Raw genomic sequence first — 20,566 nt, forward strand, 5'->3', positions numbered from 1 at the left:
CGAGCCGAATCCAAACACCCCTTATTACAAATGATTTTAGCAACCAATCGTCGAATCCGTCTTGCAAAGTAGGGTGACAACGTTTGGACTAACGCAACATCAGCCGTTGGATAATTGGTTGGTGTTGAGCTACCCCGCGTTTCTGACGTTGATGGCACAGCAAATCAGTTGGTTATAGTTTATCTTATACCGGAATAGGCAATTCGCAATGTGATCTAATGGAGAGCTGACAAACAATCTGTATCATGTCCTCAAGATGACGGTTGGTCACAAGGTCGTGTGCTTGCTGTAACATAAGAACCCATTTCCCCTCTTTTGTGATTGCGAGGTTTCTCCTTTATTCCTTTTGTATTTCCTATCTTTTCAACATTCTGAACTATCAAGATCTTTCAGGATAATAAACTGAACCAAAAATAAATCAAAATGGCACCTCAGACCCTTGCGGAGAAAGCCAAGGCCAAGCTCCAGGCTGTTCTAGAGGACCCCAATAGGAACGATTCGTCGTGTATGTGCTCGCCTCTGAGTCCCTTTCGTTTTGATCACTGCTAACAGGTAACAAACAGCCTATAAGCAGAGAGTAATGACTACTACGACTCCTGCGACCGGGTCGGACTGGACCAACACCTGGGTCCGACGAAATAGTAACGATCGTCGGGCTAGCGTTGGAAGTGAGGGTTCAACTGGATCACCTGTTCGCCGCAGGTCAAGCTTCCAAGAGTGGCTATATCCTTCAGCTCGTTAGTGATGTATATGATAATGGTACTTCAGATTGTCGGTTCATTGAATCAATTACTTTAGTGCTTGGGGTTGGAATATTTTCGGACAACTTTATCTCTCTCCAGTCTCCATGGAGCTCATTCGTTGGTAGGTTGTCTCATTTAACAGGAATCAGATTGTACTAGCTTGGGAGTGGACTACATGAAATGCCTTCAAGTTTTGACTACGGGAGCTTGGAACCTACCGGAATGATATCGTGGCCATAATAGAAAACATGAGGCTGCCAACAAAGATAATGAGGACACAATATCTTTTTTCACAATACGGATTTCTTTGACGAAAAGCTTCCGCGATGACTAAAGATTCTGCATTAGACCTAGCCATTGGACAATTTAACACCTAGATTGGGACAGCTAATCACGTTCATCTTGTGACCGCCATACCGCAGCGGTTCTCAGTCGGAGTCAAATTAGCCACCAGGCCCGACTGAGTAATTCACATGTGTGGAACACAAAACCCTACTGCCGAACCGCCTCAGTCCTCTCGCTGGGCATTACTTCCCGGACTCATTTATCAAATGAGTAGGTTGATGGCTTAATGGACGGAAGTCAGATCTTGCCACATGTCAATGATATGCTACAGGTAACTTTACAGGGTCTCTGAGAGAGGCTTGGGGAGTGTCCTGTCTCTTTCAAGCTAGCAAACAACAGCGAGGGCGATACCAGAACTCTCAGGTTGGTCAGAGACCAAAGAAGGCAGCTGAGAGAGCAAGTCTGGAGGGCTGAAAAGAAGGAAGGAAATTCAAAGGATCGAGTTTGATGCCGAGGAAAAACAAATTGCAGAGAAGTTTTCAGCCATAGTCACATTTGACATCATCCCAGAATAAGCACGAAAAGCTTGATCGTACCTATGTCAAGACAGAGAAAGTTTTATGGCGACAAGGTTACTTTGTCGTGGCAGGCTTGATGAACTCTTTTTCGCCCGCTAAAGTAGGATCCTGGGTCTTTTTTGGTGTTGAACCTATGTGAGGAAGGGCAAGCCACTTGTGCGTGTTCGAGTAAACGTCAGCCAAGCCTGCGTACATTTCGAGTGATGTTATAGTGAGATGTATCAAAGATTAGATTGACAATTTGACGAAAATAACACAATATATACTATCTCTCCAAGCAGACACCCACATGTGATTAGATACGAGTGTGAAGAACAGTATCACAGAATCTGAAATGCAGGATTCTCTTAATCAGTCATATGAGTGACTGTCTCAATGTTCGACATTTCCATGCCTTGACTAGCTTCGGAATACAAGCCGCACCCACGATATCAATATCAGAACTTGGTCATTTGTGAGGCGAGCACGGCTTAAGGTATGGGTTCATTTTATGATAGAATAATGCATTAATAGTAACCAGGGTTTTTAAATGATAAAATCAACGGTCTTTTGTATCCTTTCATAACTTTGATCCTAAAGTTATTCCTTATTTCTGTTGAAGAACTTTTCATAGTCATCCCTAACAGTAGTTGGAATGATAAATAACCAGGTAGAAGCAAGCCGACGGAGACGCTCCTCTCTTACGGATAGTTGTTTCGCTGGCTCGCTGGGGCTTGTGGCAAAGGCTGATGGGCATTGGTCCATCGTCTCAATAGCTAGGAGAATATAAAATATTCGGTACCGGATTCCAGACCTAATTGAAGGCATCGTAGAAGGAAGATGTTCCCCACGTTTTCCAAGCGATATGGCGAGGTAATCACTGAAATTACCATCGCAGAAGTCGGGATATTTAGCTCTATAGAGAGGCACTAATTGAGGGCCTAAAGCAAAGCATTTGGTCATGCGTTGGTGGATGGCGTCCATCTCAAAGATCAAGTGTTGCTCTGGTGTAAACAGCGGATCTGATAAGTCTTTGAATATATGTTCAAACTCCGGAATTGGTTCCTTTTCCTTCGGATACTTCACAAGTAATAAGATACGTTGAAACATTTCATAGTCCAGCTCTTTGTTGAGGGCGCTCCAGGTTTTCAGTAATTTGTTTGTGTTAAGCTGGTGCCTGAAAACGGGTGATGCTTGACAGAGATTCATGAGAACAAAGTCGACCACTAAATTTGATATAATTCTTTCCCGTATTTCCAAAGGAAGAAGTCCAAAGGGGTCCATGATGAGAATTTGAAGTCGGCGTTGTAGTATGGATGGTTGATCGGATCTTGTGCTTGTAATCGTTGAGAAATTAGGAGTTGTTAGTTGAAATGTCTGCGAGCGGGGGCGCTCTTTTTATAGGCAGAAGAGGGATAGATTAGTTTTCGTGGCCCACATATTATAGGCTGCCAAAGTTTGGGAACATAAAGACACATAAGATTTTGACTTCAGCATTAAATTTTTAAGTTCTGTCTGCTGATCTAAGCTCCCAGCCACAAGTCTCAATTGCAAATACTACTCACATTTGCAAAGGCGATCGGTGGTGTTTTTAGTGCGTTATCGAACTCGCTGTTGAGAGCCACAGTAACCTCGAACCACGAATTGGGCTTGGGCGACCAGAGTGAGCTTTGTGTTGGAGGTGCCTCAGGCACTACCTCATATATCAGCCGGACCACCCGGCCTGAGACCTTAGTTAGCTACAGCCAACACACACACATCCCTCTTAACACATTAGCCTAGGCAGTGGTAGGCTGGGGCGACCTGGGGAAGCTTTGGCCCAGTAGTGGGCTAGGGCAACCTGGGGAAGCTTTGGCCCAGGCAGTGGTAGGCTGGGGTGGCCTGGGTAACCTGGGGAAGCTTTAGCCTAGGCAGTAGTAGGCTGGCTCTGGCATAGCATCAACGCGAAGTGTTTGAACTTCTCTGAAAGGTTGTTCATGGACCTCTTAAATCACGGAAGAGGAGGAAAGAAAACCCAGGACCTTAATCCTAAGTAAAAAAAGACTTAGGTAACTCGAACCCAAGTTTAGGGCACTCTTTACTAAGTTTATATTAGTACCCTCTTCTAAAGTCTTATATTTGCTTGCTCCCTAAGGTCCGGGCAACATGCTTTGCCAGATAGTGATTGGCTAAGTCGTGTACCTAGAGGCGCAGAAGACTTGGAAATTCAGTTGCTGACGATTTTAGAATTGGGATACTTTTGAGTTTAGGTTGGATATGAAGCTTTATATTAACTTAAAACTGCCTAAATAACTGATTGACTTTGGTATGCTCTTGCCAAAGTCATCCTGAGCTCAAAACGCTCTAGCCCCCACAAGAACTTGTATGACAATCTTTATCACCAGTGCCATTATGTGTCAAGAGATAATAGATAAATAGGGCGCTATGAGTTCGATTGTGTGACAAAGGCGCTGTCCTGCTTTAGCCACGCTCTAACATCCTTAATGTGCGGATGGAGGCTTCTAGCGAGCTGCATGTCCACGTTATAGCCCTCTTCCTTGAACCAATCCAACATCAGACCGACTTCCTTGACCCCTGCCTTGAGTGCCTTGTCTAACAGTCCCACCGTCGTGCCGACGCCGTTACCTGTCACGCTCCTGAACCTATGGTCCAATTCCTCGAAAGTAAGCTCCTCTCCGCCCAGTCCTATAGCTTTCTTATCAAATCTATCAGGGCCGGCAAACGTCTCAGCTGCAAAGACGCCAATATCCGAAGTAGCAACCCATTGTAATGGCTTATCTTTCATGGCAATGCGGAGGCTCGTCATGAATACCTTGGACTGGAAGTCTGGGGAGATATTATCTAAGAATATGACAGGGCGTAGGATTGTCCATCCCATAGCAGACTTCTTGTTTTCGACACTATCGCGGAGAAATTGCTCGATCTGATGCTTTGATTTGAAATGCGGGATTGGCGTTGGGTTAGTCCAGGACCGCTCGTTGCCACCACGATCAACGCTGCTGTAGACGAAATGCTTCACGTCGTTCTTGATGGACTCTTCGATGAGTGCTTTGCCTTGGCGTATTTCTCCCTCGAAAGTGGTTCCCTTGGTGACAGCGGCTTGAACTGAATAGACACCCCAGATGGGGCCAGAGGAAACCTTTTTCGCAGCTCGAAAAAGGGAGGGTACGTCGTCAAGGTTTCCCTCGACGAGTTTGACGGCTGATGACTTCCTGGCCAAACGTAGGGCTGAGGGCGATTGTGCATTTCGGGTAACCGCGAGAATAGTGAATTCTTTAGAGAAACGAGAGAGGACAGCTTCCACGACACTGCCACCTTGCTTTCCGGTGGCACCAGTGATTAAAAGACTGCGGGGCATGATTCTGATGATTAGAGGTAAATGAAGATATGTGAGTCAGTTTGTGAGTGAGACAACAAAATAAAGAGGATCTGTGATTGTATTTGAATGAGAGTGATACCAATGCTTGAGCAGAAGATTTTGATCAAAAGCAAACTCTTCACCAGATTGCGCGTCGCACAGAGGTTCCTCCGCCTTTGTCAGCACACAACAAGCGGTGTTACAGCAACACCGAAAGACCGGCCACTTCAGTTGAGAAATTTTTCAAGTGAATTGACTCCTTTCAGATCAAAACCAGCTTCAGGCCGATCTCCACCCATATAGCTAGCACTGAATTTGTCAGCGATCTAATTACCTCCCTTTTTCTCCTTATTGCGGAAGGTGGACAACTTCCTTCGACTGGGGCTAGCCTCGGTCATTTCTACAATACGCTTCTATGCTCTTTTCTCTGAGTACGCTCGTCAAGAGAGGCGGATTCCATTCAAGAGAGGACCTCGCCCTGATCATTGAAGCTGAAGATTACTTGTCGCTCCAACCTCGCCACTCTCTTTTGGCTCTTTTACTCCGCTCTCTACAAGCATGTTGATTTCTGCCTTTTTTGTCATCGCTAGCAGCATTGGGGCGGCCGCAGCGACTGAGGCTTCAACCCTAACGTACCTCTTCCGCATGAACCTTACCCTCAGTGCAACCATCAATACTGGTCCAGGTCCAGCAGGAACCAGACTAGCCATACTCATCACTGGCGGAACATTATCCGGCCCCAAGGGCGAAGGTAGAATAAAACTGAAAAGAAACGAAACATAGGCTCGACCTAACTATTCACAGGAGATACCCTAGCCGTCGGTGCTGATTTCGGTGCAATCGATGCTTTGGGGAACTTCAACGTCGATGCACACTCTGTGGTACAGATGGATGATGGTTCCTACGTTTACAGTCATTCCGCGGGTCCTCTGATCTCTGGAACTACTGCTTTGGACAGAGTCAAATTTGAGACTGGAAGCAACAAGTATTCTTGGCTGAATGAGATTCTCGCTGTAGCTGTGACTGATTTCCCTGGCCCTTGGGTATCCCTTGATGTTTGGCAATTGAACCCCCCTGCGCATAATGGATTACAGCTCGTTTTGGATCACATCCAAAGTTAGATATGAGGTCTGCTTTGGTTCAATAAAACATTTTATTCCGAAATAGCTGCAGTTAGTGCTTAGATTAACTACATTAAACAAGATATTTCTTTATGAAAGGCTGTTCTTTTACAGATGCATTAGAATTTCCCTTTGACGTGAGCTGGATTTTATCAAGTTAAAAGCTAATATCAGGAACTTTGCGAGTAATTAAGACAGTGAATAAAGGAATGGTTTAGTGAAGCTGTGCCGAATTCGATGTCTTCTTCATAAAGGGGCATGGTCCTGTGGGTCCATCGGATGGATCGCGGCCCGCCGGTTTTATGCTCAAGACCGGTCGGACCAACTACGGCCCAGCGATAACACCGCTCAGACTGGTCTCACCAGGCCTCTCGCCGCATCGGACTCTCTCGGTGGTGCGGCCGTGTCCGAACCAGCTTGCTGACCAACCCGCCATGTCTCCTAGTGTATTGCAACTCCAACTCAACCCTTACCATTACTTTATACCAGAGACACCTATCTACTTCCTGAATCTAAATCTTCCGGGTGCCCTCGATACCATTGAACGCATAAGAATATCCTCCTCTGTTTTCTCAAAGCCAACAGCCTTGTCCTTCTACGTTTTTCGGCAATGGTGTTCCACGTCCGAGCCACTACGTCTACCTCTTCGATCCCCGAAGGCGATTCCGCGAACGAGCCGAAAAGGGATCCTAGCCCCTCGTCTGACACTATCATGGGTGACGGGCCTGGTCAAACAGGTACCATACGCGATCCTGATAGCACAATTATCGGCTAGGATGGCCCAGACGACCCGGATAATCCCAAGAACTGGCCGAACCGGAGGAAATGGATGATCACAGTCTCATTAGGCATGCTGACATGGGTTGTGACTTTTGCAAGCAGCATCTTTAGCACTGCAACTCGACCTGCTGCCGAGGAGTTCGGCGTCTCGGTCGAAGTTATGACTCTCGGTACGAGCTTGTTTGTCCTCGTACGTTTGCAATTCCTAGCGACACTTGAAAGGCTTTGACTTGTGACTAATCCATCTGTAGGGTTTCGCCTTTGGCCCCTTGATATTTGGTCCCATGTCAGAGGTATACGGCCGGAAATACCCACTCTTCGTTGGGTATTTCGTCTTTGCAATATTCCAAATTCCTGTGGTGACTGCCGAAAATGTCTAGACCGTCCTTGTATGTCGATTTCTGAGTGGTCTTTTTGGCTCCTCTCCCCTCAGCGTTGTTGGCGGCGCGCTTGTCGACCTTTGGCCACCCGTCGAGCTTGGCATTGCCATGAGCATTTTTGCAGGTGCAAACTTCATTGTCAGTTCAATCTACTCCGCCAAAATAAATGACCTTGACACTCATCTGACTCATTGCAGGGCCCTGTTGCCGGCCCCATCATGGGCGGGTTCATCACCCAGAGTTCACTTGGCTGGCGGTGGACAGCTTACATCACAGCGATTATGGCAGCTCTATTCGGCCCCATAGCTTTCATGCTGGTTCCGGAGACGCTTGAGTCTACCCTTCTGTCTAGGAAAGCTCGCTGCGTCCGTCTCGTGACCCGTGATTGGGCTATGCATGCTGTTGCAGAAGAAACGCCTGTTGATATCTCCGAAATGGCGGGCAGAATCCTCGTCCGACCCCTCGCCATGCTAGTACTTGAGCCCGTGATCATTCTCGTAACACTTTACATGTCCTTTGTGTACGGTCTTATATATCTTTGCTTCGAAGCCTATCCAGTATCTTTCCAAGAGGATCGCGGTTGGACGAGTGGTGTTGGATCTCTTCCGTTCCTTGCCATAATACTTGGAGTTGTCATTGGAGTTGTCTTCATTACCATATTCTCCAAGACCCGGCTCACGCGCATTATTAAGACCAAAGGTTATCTTCCCCCTGAGCAGCGGCTTCTGCCAATGATGGTTGGTGGGGCATGCTTTCCCGTTGGACTCTTGTGGTTCGCATGGACTTCCGATCCTAGCATCTCATGGGTAGTACAAACCATTTCAGGAGTTCCTTTAGGAGCTGGTATCATGCTGTAAGTGGCATTGGACGTCTAGATTTCCAAGTTAAGGGCTAACTCTTCTCACTTAGAATATTTCTCCAAGGCCAAACCTATATCATAGATAATTATCGAACGAATGCAAATAGTGCTCTAGCTGCTAACGCCGTAGTACGGGCACTATTTGGCGCAGGATTTCCAATGTTTGCGGCTGCTATGTATAGGAGGCTAGGGGTTAACTGGGCCACTAGCGTTCTTGGCTTTATAGCCGTTGGGCTTTTCCCAGTTCCTGTACTCTTTTATATCTTTGGCGAGAGAGTTAGAAAGCTCAGCCGATACGCACCAACTGGTGGCCCCCCGCGATAGACACAGGCTAGGGCAGTGTCGAGAACTCCCAATACAGCTCGGACCGTATCGATGCATTTCTAAGACTAGACAATATTCCCTCGATAGGCGGCCTCACTTTTGAACGACGCTTTTTGTTCCATTCACAAGATGGGCTGGGCTTTCAGCTCCGCATTGGCATGAAATAGCTTATTATAATATTCATCTCACCATTATAAGGCATTACCACGAATAGGTGCCCTCCTTATACCATAGAAGTATGGCCGTTTTCATGTAGGAAATCTTAAGTTCTAACGCCGGGCCTCAACATCCGGCATACTATCAATTTTATGACTCAAGGGAACATTCACATGCCACGATAATATCCCCTGTTGGTCAGATCCAGTAATCATCCGATTTGGTGGGCAGAATCGAACAGAAAGTGATGTGTGATGAGGCCTTGTCTTGTTTGACAAGAATGGGTATCGACACAGGTGTTGGTGGAAGGTGTTGTACCTAGATTCGCGTTGTTAGCAACTCCAAAATGATAAACGGCCATTGCGTGAGATTTCTTACTTTGTCTATAGTTCTCGAATCCATTCCGACGTGCTTCATCCCTGATGCGAGCTGAATTGCTAACGAACGTGAGAACAGGTCTTTCTCACCAGCTTGGGCCATTGCATTCAGAATGTAATGTAGATTTTGCTCAGTCTTCAAAAGGTTGGTTTCCATGTAGCCCTCTGGAAAGATCAAGGCCGCAAGATAGGCCGAAAAGACCAAGAAATGATCGGCCATGGCGCCCTCGGCGTCGTCAGTCGACTTAAGAGCGTTTAGTATTTGCTCTGCTGAAGGTAGAAGCCGAAGCCTGCTATTTGCAAATAAGTCTGTAGGGAGACTGAACTCTCGTATCTTCGCCAGTGCCGCTCTGTATATGCATATAACGGAAGTGTGAAGGCCTACATTGACGACTATGGCATTCCGGTTCGACCCGCACTGCGGTAGACGCAAATTCTCTGGGAGGTACAAGATCATATTAGAAAGATCAGCGTCAATCTCTCGATGTCTAATCCAGTATGGACCATTTTCAATATCCCCTATGCCATCACTTGGGAGGGACGGAATGTGTGCTCCAGAGTTGTGTGGAACGTACGGGCGGTAAGCACCTTGCCAGCGAAGGCAGAATATAGAATGACGCCCTGAAGGGCATCTGCAAACCAGGGCGCTGCTTCATCGGTGCCCTTATCAAAAGCATCGTCAGAGGCAGGTAGTCGGGTTTCGATCTAGATACGATTGATACATCAGTCCTAAGGCTCCAAGTGTTTTCCCAAGCTTTTGTAGTGCAATGAGGTACTCACATCCTTCTCATTCACTAAAGCAGGCCAACCTGTGATCCCACTCACAAAACGATCGGAGCAGAATATAACCCACCAGGTTCTTCTCCGCTCTTCAACTTCGAAGAGATTTCTCGGGGGAGGGAGCGGAGGGTCCGTTGGTTGTTTTTGGCTATCGGAACGGTGTAGGCCCAGCATCTGGGCAATCCGGACACTTTTAGAGAGGCTGACAGATGCCCGAGAGAAGAGGAGTTGGTGGGACTCGTAAGCGGAGATTAAGCACCAACATTGCGCATGGGCTATTGTGGTGAAGTATTCACCTCGGCCCTGGTCCACAAGGTTATCATTGCTTTGTCCTATGCGTTTCAGTCCATGTACTCACCTTCATCTCATCTGCCTCCGCATATCGCCTGGACCGATGATAGAAAGGCATTGCGAGATGTGCGAATTCCTGACGCCTGGTTGCGGCTAGAGCCAAGATGGCATATTGTAAAGACATGGGCGGACGCATATGAGCAGGCCGATGAAGGGATGCTATATAGCGTGTATGGTGCAACATGGGGAGGTCTTGGCTCAATTCATCGAAATAAATACTGACACTAAAACTATTGATTAGCAAAGTCTGATGCATCAGAATCAATGGGAAAGGGCAGTCAGTGTAATAAGGGCAGGCTTGACGAACGAAGGGGGAGAACAAGGGAACTCACAGTCGATCAGTCAAGTGTCTGGGCGGAAGCTGCTCAAACTGGCCAAGACTCATCAGATCGCCCATCATGAATGGCTCTTGCTGATATGGTGTGGTGGTTTGTTGGATGAAGGGAATTCCATTGGACGAGCACTCATAGGCAGTCGACTGATTCATGTCGGCTGCACCCTGGTTCCAGTCCATATCAAGTCCGGCTTCATCACCAAGGGATGCAGGATCATTCAATACGATATCTGGCAGGCCACTCTGTGTAATCATCTTTCCAGTCGAGCTTGGAGATAAGAGTTAGTTGACGCTGGTCATTGCTAAGCACGCAAGGGTCACCAACCTACTCGGATTTCCAACGTGGCAGCAGGGTTTATCTTCCGAACGAGTCGCCTCTGTCGTGAGTTTGGAAACACGCATTCGTCTCCCAGTCGCACGCATCGACTGCAATTGGGCTTCAATCGGTCGCATTTTGCCTTTCGAGCCCGGCACTGGAAGCAAGAGAGCGTGGTGGTGACTATGCTAACGCGTTGGCTGGTCTGATCGCGATCGCGTTCTTCTTCCAATGTTGAATCCTGGCTGCTCGCTGCGTTCGAATGCATATACTCATGCTCATTGCCGCTTAATGACAAGCTGTTCCTGAAAGGGGATCTGGTGGGCCATATCAGCAGCTCGTCAAGGCGGTCAAGCTGCGACAAACTCGATGCCAGTGTAGAATAAAACAAGCCGATCAATCCGGGCAGTATATTGGGGTAAGAAAAGCGACAGCTTTCCCAAACATAACGATGAGTTCTCTTGAACAATAGCCACCAGCAGTTTAGTCTATGTATTACTCATCAGGTTAAAATGGCCACTCAACCGCGCGGGTATTACTCAGCCACGACTGGTGATGTTGTCTAACTCCATGGCAAACGCGAAGCATGGAGTGATTCTCACTTCTATTTGTCGTTTACATGGCTTGGAAGCTCAAGGTTTGGCAAACTATACTACGAGCAATTTCTCCTACAAGGACACTCAAGCCATAGGCTCGCAAGCGAAGCATGATGAGCCAACGTGTGGTCGGTGGAGAGCAGCTTGAAACGCCTCGGTAATGGGTACTAGAAACAGCGTTATTTCCCCCGTCGTGATGTGCTCGCAAGTCGGCTTAAATATAAGCTCGAGCCCATGAGGCCTTGGTATGAGGATAGTGAGGCCTTACATTCATGCTTAATTATCGTAAATAGACCGTCCTACCCTGTATAAGTGTCATGAGTCGGCGATTTCTTCTTTTGGTCTGCCCGACGCCAAGAACATCGCTTCAGCTAGGATCCGCAGCCCTGTCACTTTAGCTCCCCAAGCCCAACACTCGTTGGCTGACGTCCATAATCCTAGCCAGCATTGAGGCACAGATCCTTGTATGATGCCTAAATCGTTCCATATTTAACTCAAGGGCAGCCAACGAGAGTCTAGAATGTCCTCGTGTAAAATTAGACCGGCCGCTGATGACAGGAACATAAACACCACCTCATTCCCGGCCCCAACGGTTCCTTCTTGTTCTTTGATGCCATTCACTCTTTTCCCATGGCGACGTTCAGTTTATTACAAGCCACTCTTCTTTTCTGGGTGGCTCTGGCAGCTGCCCAGGGTTCTGACCTGACATCTCTCAAACATAAGGGCTGCTATTGGTCGAGACCGACGAATTTTGCTGTCGGTGGATTTTCGAGGACTGAAGTTCAGCGCCAGAACTGTCTCGAGACATGTACCCGACGTGGTCAGCAATGGATTGCGTTCGGTTCCGTCAAATGCTTCTGCAGTAAAACCGCCCCGAGTTATCATCAAGTAGATAATAACCGCTGCAATGCGCAGTGTGTCGGTATCCTGGATGGTGACTGCGTCAAGCAGCCAAGAAACAACTATGCCTCCCCGGAAGATGACGAACTTTACGCCGTTTTTTCCATCCCTTCCATCGCTAATGGCGAAGAAAATCGACTGCCATCGCATCACAGACAGGGACTATCTATGAAGACAACCGAATCTAAGCAGCTCGCGACGAACCGAGGCAAGGTTGGCCAGATCACGGTGCAGGGATGCTATTATATCTCAACACGTCCAACAACACGGAGGAAGCTGTTCATTCGAGACGATGACTCCCGTCGTCAATGCGCCAAGGTCTGCGCCCAAGATGGAAAGCCTCTTGCTCTTGTCAGCGGGAACACTTGCTCCTGCGGTTCCATGTATCCTGCAACAGATGCCACTGCTGATTCTGATAAGTGCTACATGCCATGTTTGAGCGACGGTGATGATAGGTGTCAGCGCCATTCTGAGTACAGCTTTACTCGTCATGGTCCTTATACCACCATTTATGACACCGGTCTTGGTGTTGATGTTGACACCGAACCTTCTATTGCTACCAAGTTACTAAATTATGAGAAAACATCTGCGAAGCACACTGAGCCGAATGGACATCCGGGATATGCTTGCTACAGCGAAGTCCGCACAGCCATTACTCAAGTGTTTGTCCGCAATAGTCCTATGCTATGCCATCGCTTCTGTCAGCTAAAGGGCCGTATGTATGCGTTCACCCGAGATCAGACCTGCTACTGCAGCAACGAGTATCCCGACAAGAAAGACGAACTTCCAGATTCTCAATGTGACGTTCAATGTCCTGGAACAAACCTTTTCAGCTGTGGTGGCTACAATGTCGCGTACAGTGTTTACAACCTCGGCCGTGAGAGGAGGCCTGCCATCAAGCCTAACCCCATCAGACAAATTGAGCGATGCTTCTACGATATCCCCAGGACCGCAAGCCGCATACCCCTAGACGCAGGCGCGGTCTCAAGGCTCCCCTCATCCTGTATCGAGTCATGCAAAGCTGCAGGTAAAGGTGTTGCGTTCATCAAAGGCTCGCAATGTCACTGTGCCCAAGGCTATCCTCGCTCTAGCTCCACAACAGATCTTCGCGAATGTCAGATCCCTTGCGGCGGCGACTCTAAGTTCTCTTGTGGAGGCTTCGCTGTTACTAGAGACACCTTTTCGGCATACAGGACTGGATACGCCGGCGGGAGACACCGCATCCAACACGAATCCAACAACATGGACCATATACAAAGGCCTTACGAGGAGCCCAGCTTAGGCTATGTCACATCGCATGGCTGCTACAATATGCAATCTGCTACCTTGAGACGCAAGAAGCTTGAAAGCAGGAATTCCCTTGAACAATGCGCTCGCTATTGCCAGCGTGAGGATAAGCCTGTCGCAGCTGTCCAGCGTGGCTGGTGCTTGTGCTCTGATACATATCCTGCGAAGAGCGCACGGGTTAATGATAGTCAGTGTGCGAGCTGGTGTCCCGGCTGGTCCCGTGACGCTTGTGGTGGGAGGAGAACTTGGAGTGTTTTGAACACAGGAATTAGCACTGACGTGGCTGACGATGAGATGAAGACTGAAGAAGTCGAGCGACCTGCTAGGATACCTAATCATCCAGCAGAGAAGGAACTATCTAAGCTAAAGCCCTATGGCTGCTTTAGTCTTCCTGACTTCACCTCTTCGTATCCTCCACGCGTCGATATCAGAGGACCTTATCGAAGCTCCAACGGGGATTCTTGCAATCGCCAGTGCACTATTAAGGGATGTTCTGTCGCACTTCGCCATGGCTCTAGATGCTTCTGTTCCAACAAGGTTCCAGAGGAAACTGCGCGAGTTGCCGACGACAAATGTTGGTTCACTTCTATCTTTGACACACGTGAGCAGTGTGGCGGACCAGATGATGCTTACTCTGTGTACCGTCTTTATTATGACTTGTCGGAGATGGAGGACAAGGAAGTGTCTAAGGGGGATAACCCCAGTAACTCTCCTGCGAAGAGGCCACAATGTCTGCATCACGGTATGGAGCGCATCTACGAGACCTCATCGTGGGCCATCACCAAGATTCGCGAGTTTGCGCAGAACGCCCGAGAAGGCTTGGCTGGATTTCTTGACAAGGCTCAAAATGTCTTCGATGCTTGTCTTTGGAGGGTAATGGTTACGTTCTCAGATGTTATGTATAGTTTGGGATGGAGATCGAGCTCAGGTGATGTCGATCTATAGAATATAGCCATATATAATCTCTTATGTTATTTCACGATTTTAACAGTCCATATGGTCTACATGTCAATATTTTACTGAGGGTGACGTGTACCCATTGAGGGCAATGTAAGGACTACTGACATTGGCCTACGTCGAAAATAAGTATACAAATGTATGAAGCGCAATGGATGTTGTCCTGTGGCCCTTATGGTGGCACATAAACAACTCTTTCATCACCTCCTATAGTGAAGAAGAGAACAGTGCATCCATCTGGCACTGCATTTTCCATATTGTAGGAGAATTGCTCAGACTTGGCATCGGCAAGATTCTGTACAGCTATAGTGGCTGACTTCCCTCCATTGGACTGGAAGTAACGCATGAAAACTGACTCGGGGTTGGAAAGATCGTAAGCCCTGAGAATGACCATGAAGTGAGTGACGACGTCGTCCCCATCCACAACACACCAGTCGATATTGACCGCGCGATAGTCAGCATCATCGTACACTCTGTACGTGATTTCGTAGCCAGCATTCCCTTTTATGCGCAAGTTATCCCAGTAAGCCGCGATGGCCACTGATGGTAAGCCATTATCCGGAAAGGGATTGTTGGAGGATTGTGCGATGGAGTTGTCAAACAGGCTTATCAGTCCGTTGACGCCGACGTAGATGGTTTCACTGGACTCGGTATATATCCCGACTGGGAACGGAAGAGTAAGCTCCTCAACTCCATCTTCGTTGTCTTCGTCACCGCTGAATAATACTGTTGGGTTGACGAGGTAGGACTCGCACGCACGAGACGGTGGACTAGTGGTGGTAGTAGTCTCGGCTTCCGAGGTTGTTGTAGAGATTTCTGTTGTTATGTCTAACGTGCTCGCAGATTCCAAAGTTGCTGTAGTACTGGTAGTCTCACTACTGATGGTATTCTCAATGCTGATGGTAGTCTCCATGTCGATAGTCGTCTCTATGTCTACGGTAGTACTAGTGCCAGAAGTGCTGACACTAGACTCCGAGGTGGGGGTACCTATCTCAGGCACTGTCGATGTTGTCACCTCTGGGAGGCTGGATGTTGCGTCATCCGTGGGACGCTGTGATTCCGAAGATATCACATCGGTGGGCAAGGCATCAGCTGTTGTCGCTTCATCTAATGGCGTGAAGGTAACACCAGGAATGTTTGGAAAAGAAAAGTCTTCAGATGTCTCAATTGGTACGGTAGGAAAGACGACCGTTGAAGTATTAGAAAAGCGAAAGGAACTTATTTGCGCAGGTCGTGTCTGTGTAGGTTCTAGAGATGGAGGAACAAGAGTCGTAAAGCCCACGAGTGATGTGGCTTCGGAGAGATCAGTAGAAACAATAGGAATTGCTGTACTCAAGGAAAGAGATGTGGCGACAGAGTCCACTGTAGACTGCATGGTCTGGAGATCGGTTGACGTCGGAGCAGCGCTTGCAGACGTTTGTCCATCTTCGCACTCTTCGACTATTGTCAACAATTAGCTTCTGGCGATACCAAAAATATATAGAAACATACCTCCAACAACGGATAACCTGACTGATACGCAGCTTGGAGGAGAGGATGTAAAGGTTATGTATACCAGACCAGTTCCTGGGCTCTGACAGAAGCCTGCTTCACCACTGGGTAGTTCAGGGCTGCGAAATCGGAGAAATCCACCATCACCAGAAAATGTTGCAGCTACAGCCCCACGAGGAACTGTCGCCTGTTGACCGCCCAGTTCCTTGAATTCTTCGCCATTGTAATAAATAGGGTTTGCGCCATCAAACAGGCGCCCGTCAGAGAGGCTAAACGCAGAAGCATCTTGGCATATCTCTGAAGTAGAGCCTACGAAGCCCCCAATCGCTCTCCTAAGACGCCTTCGCCTTGAGTTATCAGTGTCTGGAACGATGCGGAAGACAACGAGCTGGTCGCCAGGCCCGGGTGCTGTCGTAGGATCGGAGTTTGCAGTATTCGTATCGGTCGTGACCGAAGTAATGATTAGCTGACTGGTGCCATCAGAAAGAGACAGAGTAGTTTGAAGAGTCTCGGTCAGGTCCAAGGATGGACCAGTTCCGGACCCGAATGTGGTAGAAGCTGACAAGGCAGCATCAAAAGTTTGCGATGTGCTGTTCGCGCCATCCATCGGCACAGAACCTGTGACATTCGAGGAGACAGGGACGAGGTAGGTTGACAAGTACGTTACACAGACCGTATCCGGTTCGTTGACAACATGTTGAGCGCCAGTTTGTGCAATCAGACCTGAAAGCAGTAGTGAACCGAGTCGTCGTGACATTTTGCTGGGTACCAAGACAATCAGCTTGCCGACAGAGTGTCAACGAAGAGGGACGTCATGTTTAATGTCCTTTCTAGAATATGTACCATGAAAGGAGAGTTATCTCCGGTCTACGATCCGAGGAATGGAAACATCTGGTCGCTCAGGAGGTGAGAGTTGCTAGTCGGTGTGTATGGCTGCAAGGGAGCATCGACTGTCGATGTCTCAGCGTGGACCCAACTCAAACTAGGGAGTGTTATGGATCGCATCTGGATAAAATATGCTTGTCTACCAAGCGAGACATTGTGTTGTAGTCTTTATTGGTTAGTAAACGGATTCCTTGGCCTTACCTGTCTCCCCGCATCTAAGGTATGTAATTTCGAGGCTCAAATGCCTCGAAGTCTGTCACATGACGTTCAAGCAGGGGCATTCTTTGATGGAAATTCGGTTTGAATTGAGGTTACATATACTAATTGAGTTTGGTGCATGCTTCTCTAGTGAAAATGGTGAAGCCAGACGTTTGAGTGTCTCAAGAGAGCTAGGGGGAGACACGTTGGCGCGTGGGATTGTATCAAGCCGTAATTACGTCTTTGCCATCAGTTGGGCACTGGGTAATTTGCTTTAAAGAGTTTCTTGATATTCATGAGTTCTCTGGTTCTCATCTTTATACAGTGTCAAGCGGTATGAAGTCCCGATTGACATACATGGCCAACAGAATTAGTAACAATGATGAATGAATTAACATGAGTATCTATAGCCAGCAAACTCCTGCATTATTTCTTTTTTAAATCTTTATAAGTTCGACCAGTGAGAACGCAAAGTAGTGCGCCCACCCAATAGCTTTTGATCCGATCCAAATTTCCGTAGGTACACAAAATCCACGAAAGACAACTATTGAAAAAGTTCCGACATAACAGAATTGCATGAAATCTTGCGAAGTGACTTCCGAAGTTGCTCATACAACATGTTATAGAGTCTTCAGTCATTCTTCAACTTAGTGACCCGTTCCATATCCATTCTGGGCATCTGACAAGAGTCGTTCTCTTTCACCGTCGGCCTCCATCTCAACCTTCTTCTCGACAAAAACTCTACCCTTGACCGTGATGAAGAGGGTCAAAACAAGACCTACCAGGGCTCCAGTGGCGCCCAAAGTAGCGTTGACGGGTGTTGGGTCATCGTGAAGTGGACCATGCGTGAGAGCATCGAGTCCGGACTGAATGAGCTGCGTGATTCCAGAGATGCAAGTCACTGTTCCGTAAATGCGCCCGAACGTAGCGAAACCAAAGACTTTCGTAGCGTAGTCACTAAAGAGCGAGTCAGTAGCTATACTTGATAGGGTGTTTGAAATGGTACTTACGAGACTGCGGAATAATAGAGAGGACGGAAGAAGACGAAAGCAACGACAGTGAAGTATCCAGCTATCATGCTCGGAATACAGTTCAGAACGCCAATCACGATGATAAACACCGTCAAAACAGAAAAGGTAGCGGGAACACTCAGGTTGTTGAGCAGGATTCCAATAAATGGCGTCGCAGCAACGCCCCCGATGGGGAGAGCAGCATCGAAAAACTCATTAATGCGCTCAGCAGCATCGTCGGATCCCAACATGTATCGGTACTGCGATCTGACGCCAGCGATGAAGTAGTTCATGCGAATCATCTGGAGGATCGTCAAAACAAGAATGAGGATGAACCAAGGCGTCATCATCTGCTTGTGAGCCGGCATTCCGTGAAGCACACCCCAGACACCGCTAGCTTCCTGTCGACCCTCCTCTTCTTTGACGCGCTCGCCTCGTTCTTGACTATCGCCGGCGAGTTCCTCAATCTTCTCAAGCTTGGCCTTTCTCTGGTCGGCCCGGGCACTTCGAACGCGAGTAAGTTCATTTGTATTGTCGATCTCTTCGTCCGATTGATGAACATCGCGGGTGCGGTCTTGGGCGTGCTCAATCTTCTTCTCGAGTTGTGGAAGGGTATGGTACGAATGCGCTGGCATCCACAGGAATTCAGCCAGTAAAATGGCGATCGGAACGCAAATATAGCCGTAGAAGAACTTGTCGAGTGAAAATGAACCACCAGATGCTTCATAAGCCATGCGATAGAACAAAAACACTGCAGCCGATGCATCGAAGGCCCCGGTGACGAGCGCGACGATGAGTCCAGAATATTTTGGAAACGCGTTCGAGAGTTGGTAACTAGAGATGAAGATAAATGTACCACCGAAAGCAAGAAGGATGTTACCGATGAGGTATCCGTGGAAGCCGGGATGCGAGAATGAGATGGCCATCATCAACGAACCGAGGGTGAGCAGAACACTCGATACCAGCCAACACACTCGTCGACCGAAGCGATCAAGGACAGAGCCAGCCAAAAGAGAAGAAACATTCGCGGAGATTGAAGCTGAGATGAACAAAAGGTTCAAGCGCATGTCTTGCTCAGCGCATGGGATCCTGTAGTCCACCACCGGGCAGAGTTCGGAATAGATGCCCTCCTTGATGAGAATTGGCTTGAGGGCAGCGAAACCGAAGACGATGCCCGCTGCAAACCAACAAGCAATTATACCAGTCGCTACCTGAACTGCAAAAAGTTAGCGATGCGTCTCAATTGATGCGGTGCTGTATTGCTTACCGTAGCGCTTGAGGTTGGAGACCTTGTAAGCAGCAATGTTGGGCAATTTCTTAGCAACCTCAACAGGCGCAAAGCTCAATCGTCGCCATTCTGATCGATCACCGCTTTGATCGCACTCATCCCCAGGAACAAGAATATTTCCCGTGCCAAAACCAGGGGAGACATTCGGGTGACTCGGGCCTTCGTAGTTGGGATTCGCTGGGCCTTCGTAGTCGAAGCCCTCAGTCTGGGTTACATGCTGAGCGAGAGACATTTGCGCAACCGTCAAAAAAGGCCACTACCCAAACACAACGTAAACAAAAAAAGGAAAAGACGAATTGAGCTGATAAATAAGTAAGTAATTAAATCCGAAAGAGTAATATTTACTTCCAGATGCTTGAGAAAATGCGGTCAGGATCACCATGTTTCGGTGACTTTCTTCCGTGTACCGTTGCAGGTGACGTCAACCAGATCTCATTGTCAGAGCATGTCGTTATCGGACGATAAGACTATTCTAGTCTTGGGGATACAAGCGAGGGTATTTGCAGACTGTGAGACTGTGGAATCGTGTCGAATTGAGGGGCCTCAGGCATTTTTTGTTTGACGCGACACGCAATCCATGTTGCTTGGCTGTTGCTTGCCGACGTGAAGTTTCGTGAAGTTTCGCGAAGCTTCCCCGCCAGGGCCACTAACTACAGGGGGCATCGTACCATTGATATTACCCTACACGACGGGAGCCGCATCATATTGGCCGCCGTGATTGAGCAACCAATTGTGAGTTCTGAATGGTCAATCGCATTCAAAACATTCGTAACTGATTGGCCTGAAACCCTCCATTTTTGCTCCCTCGGACGACTGGTAGAGAATGATGCCCTGCGTAAGGTGGTTTTGGGGGCAATCATCAATCAAGATTTCCCGTATAAAACATCACCGCTGGCAAAATTCTGACAGAGGGAAGGTCATTTGCCAAGCTCAAAGCATTGGTGTCACATGGAAGCATTTTGGTAGATAGCAACGAAGATCGAGTCAGAGATTCCTGTGTTTGCATGTCAAGCTTTTCGATGAAAGCGATGCCTAAAAATTGAACTCATTTACTCTGTATTATGTATAACATTACCCTCCATCGTAGGTCGAAGCGGCTTTCCATGAATAATCGAAATGAATATTCCATTACTAGCAGTGTCCGATTAGCCTAAATGGCTTACATTGTCCTTGTCATGACGATGTAGTCTATTTTCTGGGTCGTTGAATCAGCCTATTTTACAGAATCAGCAT

General features: G+C 47.9%; 8 protein-coding genes across 8 annotated transcripts; 4 read left to right on the forward strand and 4 right to left on the reverse strand.

The window, feature by feature from the left end:
* Nucleotides 1–423: 423 nt before the first annotated feature.
* FSUBG_4129 (uncharacterized protein) lies at nucleotides 424–742 on the forward strand (the record flags this gene model as incomplete). The annotated part of the gene is made up of 2 exons (XM_036682085.1): nucleotides 424–505; nucleotides 564–742. 2 exons carry the CDS (start codon nucleotides 424–426, stop codon nucleotides 740–742), a joined length of 261 nt encoding a protein of 86 aa, XP_036540436.1.
* Nucleotides 743–4,007: 3,265 nt separating this feature from the next.
* On the reverse strand, nucleotides 4,008–4,943 carry FSUBG_4130 (uncharacterized protein; the record flags this gene model as incomplete). Its single annotated transcript, XM_036682087.1, has 1 exon — nucleotides 4,008–4,943. The coding sequence occupies one exon, from the start codon at nucleotides 4,941–4,943 to the stop codon at nucleotides 4,008–4,010; it is 936 nt and encodes a 311-aa protein (XP_036540437.1).
* Nucleotides 4,944–5,501: 558 nt separating this feature from the next.
* FSUBG_4131 (uncharacterized protein) lies at nucleotides 5,502–6,064 on the forward strand (the record flags this gene model as incomplete). The annotated part of the gene is made up of 2 exons (XM_036682088.1): nucleotides 5,502–5,694; nucleotides 5,748–6,064. The coding sequence occupies 2 exons, from the start codon at nucleotides 5,502–5,504 to the stop codon at nucleotides 6,062–6,064; spliced, it is 510 nt and encodes a 169-aa protein (XP_036540438.1).
* A 610-nt stretch (nucleotides 6,065–6,674) lies between these two features.
* FSUBG_4132 (uncharacterized protein) lies at nucleotides 6,675–8,407 on the forward strand (the record flags this gene model as incomplete). Its single annotated transcript, XM_036682089.1, has 6 exons — nucleotides 6,675–6,801; nucleotides 6,850–7,034; nucleotides 7,096–7,137; nucleotides 7,225–7,362; nucleotides 7,422–8,077; nucleotides 8,134–8,407. 6 exons carry the CDS (start codon nucleotides 6,675–6,677, stop codon nucleotides 8,405–8,407), a joined length of 1,422 nt encoding a protein of 473 aa, XP_036540439.1.
* A 354-nt stretch (nucleotides 8,408–8,761) lies between these two features.
* FSUBG_4133 (uncharacterized protein) lies at nucleotides 8,762–10,858 on the reverse strand (the record flags this gene model as incomplete). Its single annotated transcript, XM_036682090.1, has 8 exons — nucleotides 8,762–8,881; nucleotides 8,942–9,184; nucleotides 9,326–9,378; nucleotides 9,516–9,645; nucleotides 9,721–10,023; nucleotides 10,079–10,106; nucleotides 10,404–10,673; nucleotides 10,731–10,858. The coding sequence occupies 8 exons, from the start codon at nucleotides 10,856–10,858 to the stop codon at nucleotides 8,762–8,764; spliced, it is 1,275 nt and encodes a 424-aa protein (XP_036540440.1).
* A 1,089-nt stretch (nucleotides 10,859–11,947) lies between these two features.
* On the forward strand, nucleotides 11,948–14,449 carry FSUBG_4134 (uncharacterized protein; the record flags this gene model as incomplete). Its single annotated transcript, XM_036682091.1, has 1 exon — nucleotides 11,948–14,449. One exon carries the CDS (start codon nucleotides 11,948–11,950, stop codon nucleotides 14,447–14,449), a length of 2,502 nt encoding a protein of 833 aa, XP_036540441.1.
* A 184-nt stretch (nucleotides 14,450–14,633) lies between these two features.
* Nucleotides 14,634–16,709, reverse strand: FSUBG_4135 (uncharacterized protein; the record flags this gene model as incomplete). Its single annotated transcript, XM_036682092.1, has 2 exons — nucleotides 14,634–15,901; nucleotides 15,953–16,709. 2 exons carry the CDS (start codon nucleotides 16,707–16,709, stop codon nucleotides 14,634–14,636), a joined length of 2,025 nt encoding a protein of 674 aa, XP_036540442.1.
* Nucleotides 16,710–17,682: 973 nt separating this feature from the next.
* On the reverse strand, nucleotides 17,683–19,565 carry FSUBG_4136 (photosystem II D2; the record flags this gene model as incomplete). The annotated part of the gene is made up of 3 exons (XM_036682093.1): nucleotides 17,683–17,992; nucleotides 18,046–19,261; nucleotides 19,313–19,565. 3 exons carry the CDS (start codon nucleotides 19,563–19,565, stop codon nucleotides 17,683–17,685), a joined length of 1,779 nt encoding a protein of 592 aa, XP_036540443.1.
* Between the last annotated feature and the right edge of the window lie 1,001 nt (nucleotides 19,566–20,566).

This window comes from Fusarium subglutinans (genome assembly GCF_013396075.1).
Source record: "Fusarium subglutinans strain NRRL 66333 chromosome Unknown NRRL66333_c0000036, whole genome shotgun sequence".
Lineage (NCBI taxonomy): Eukaryota > Fungi > Ascomycota > Sordariomycetes > Hypocreales > Nectriaceae > Fusarium > Fusarium subglutinans.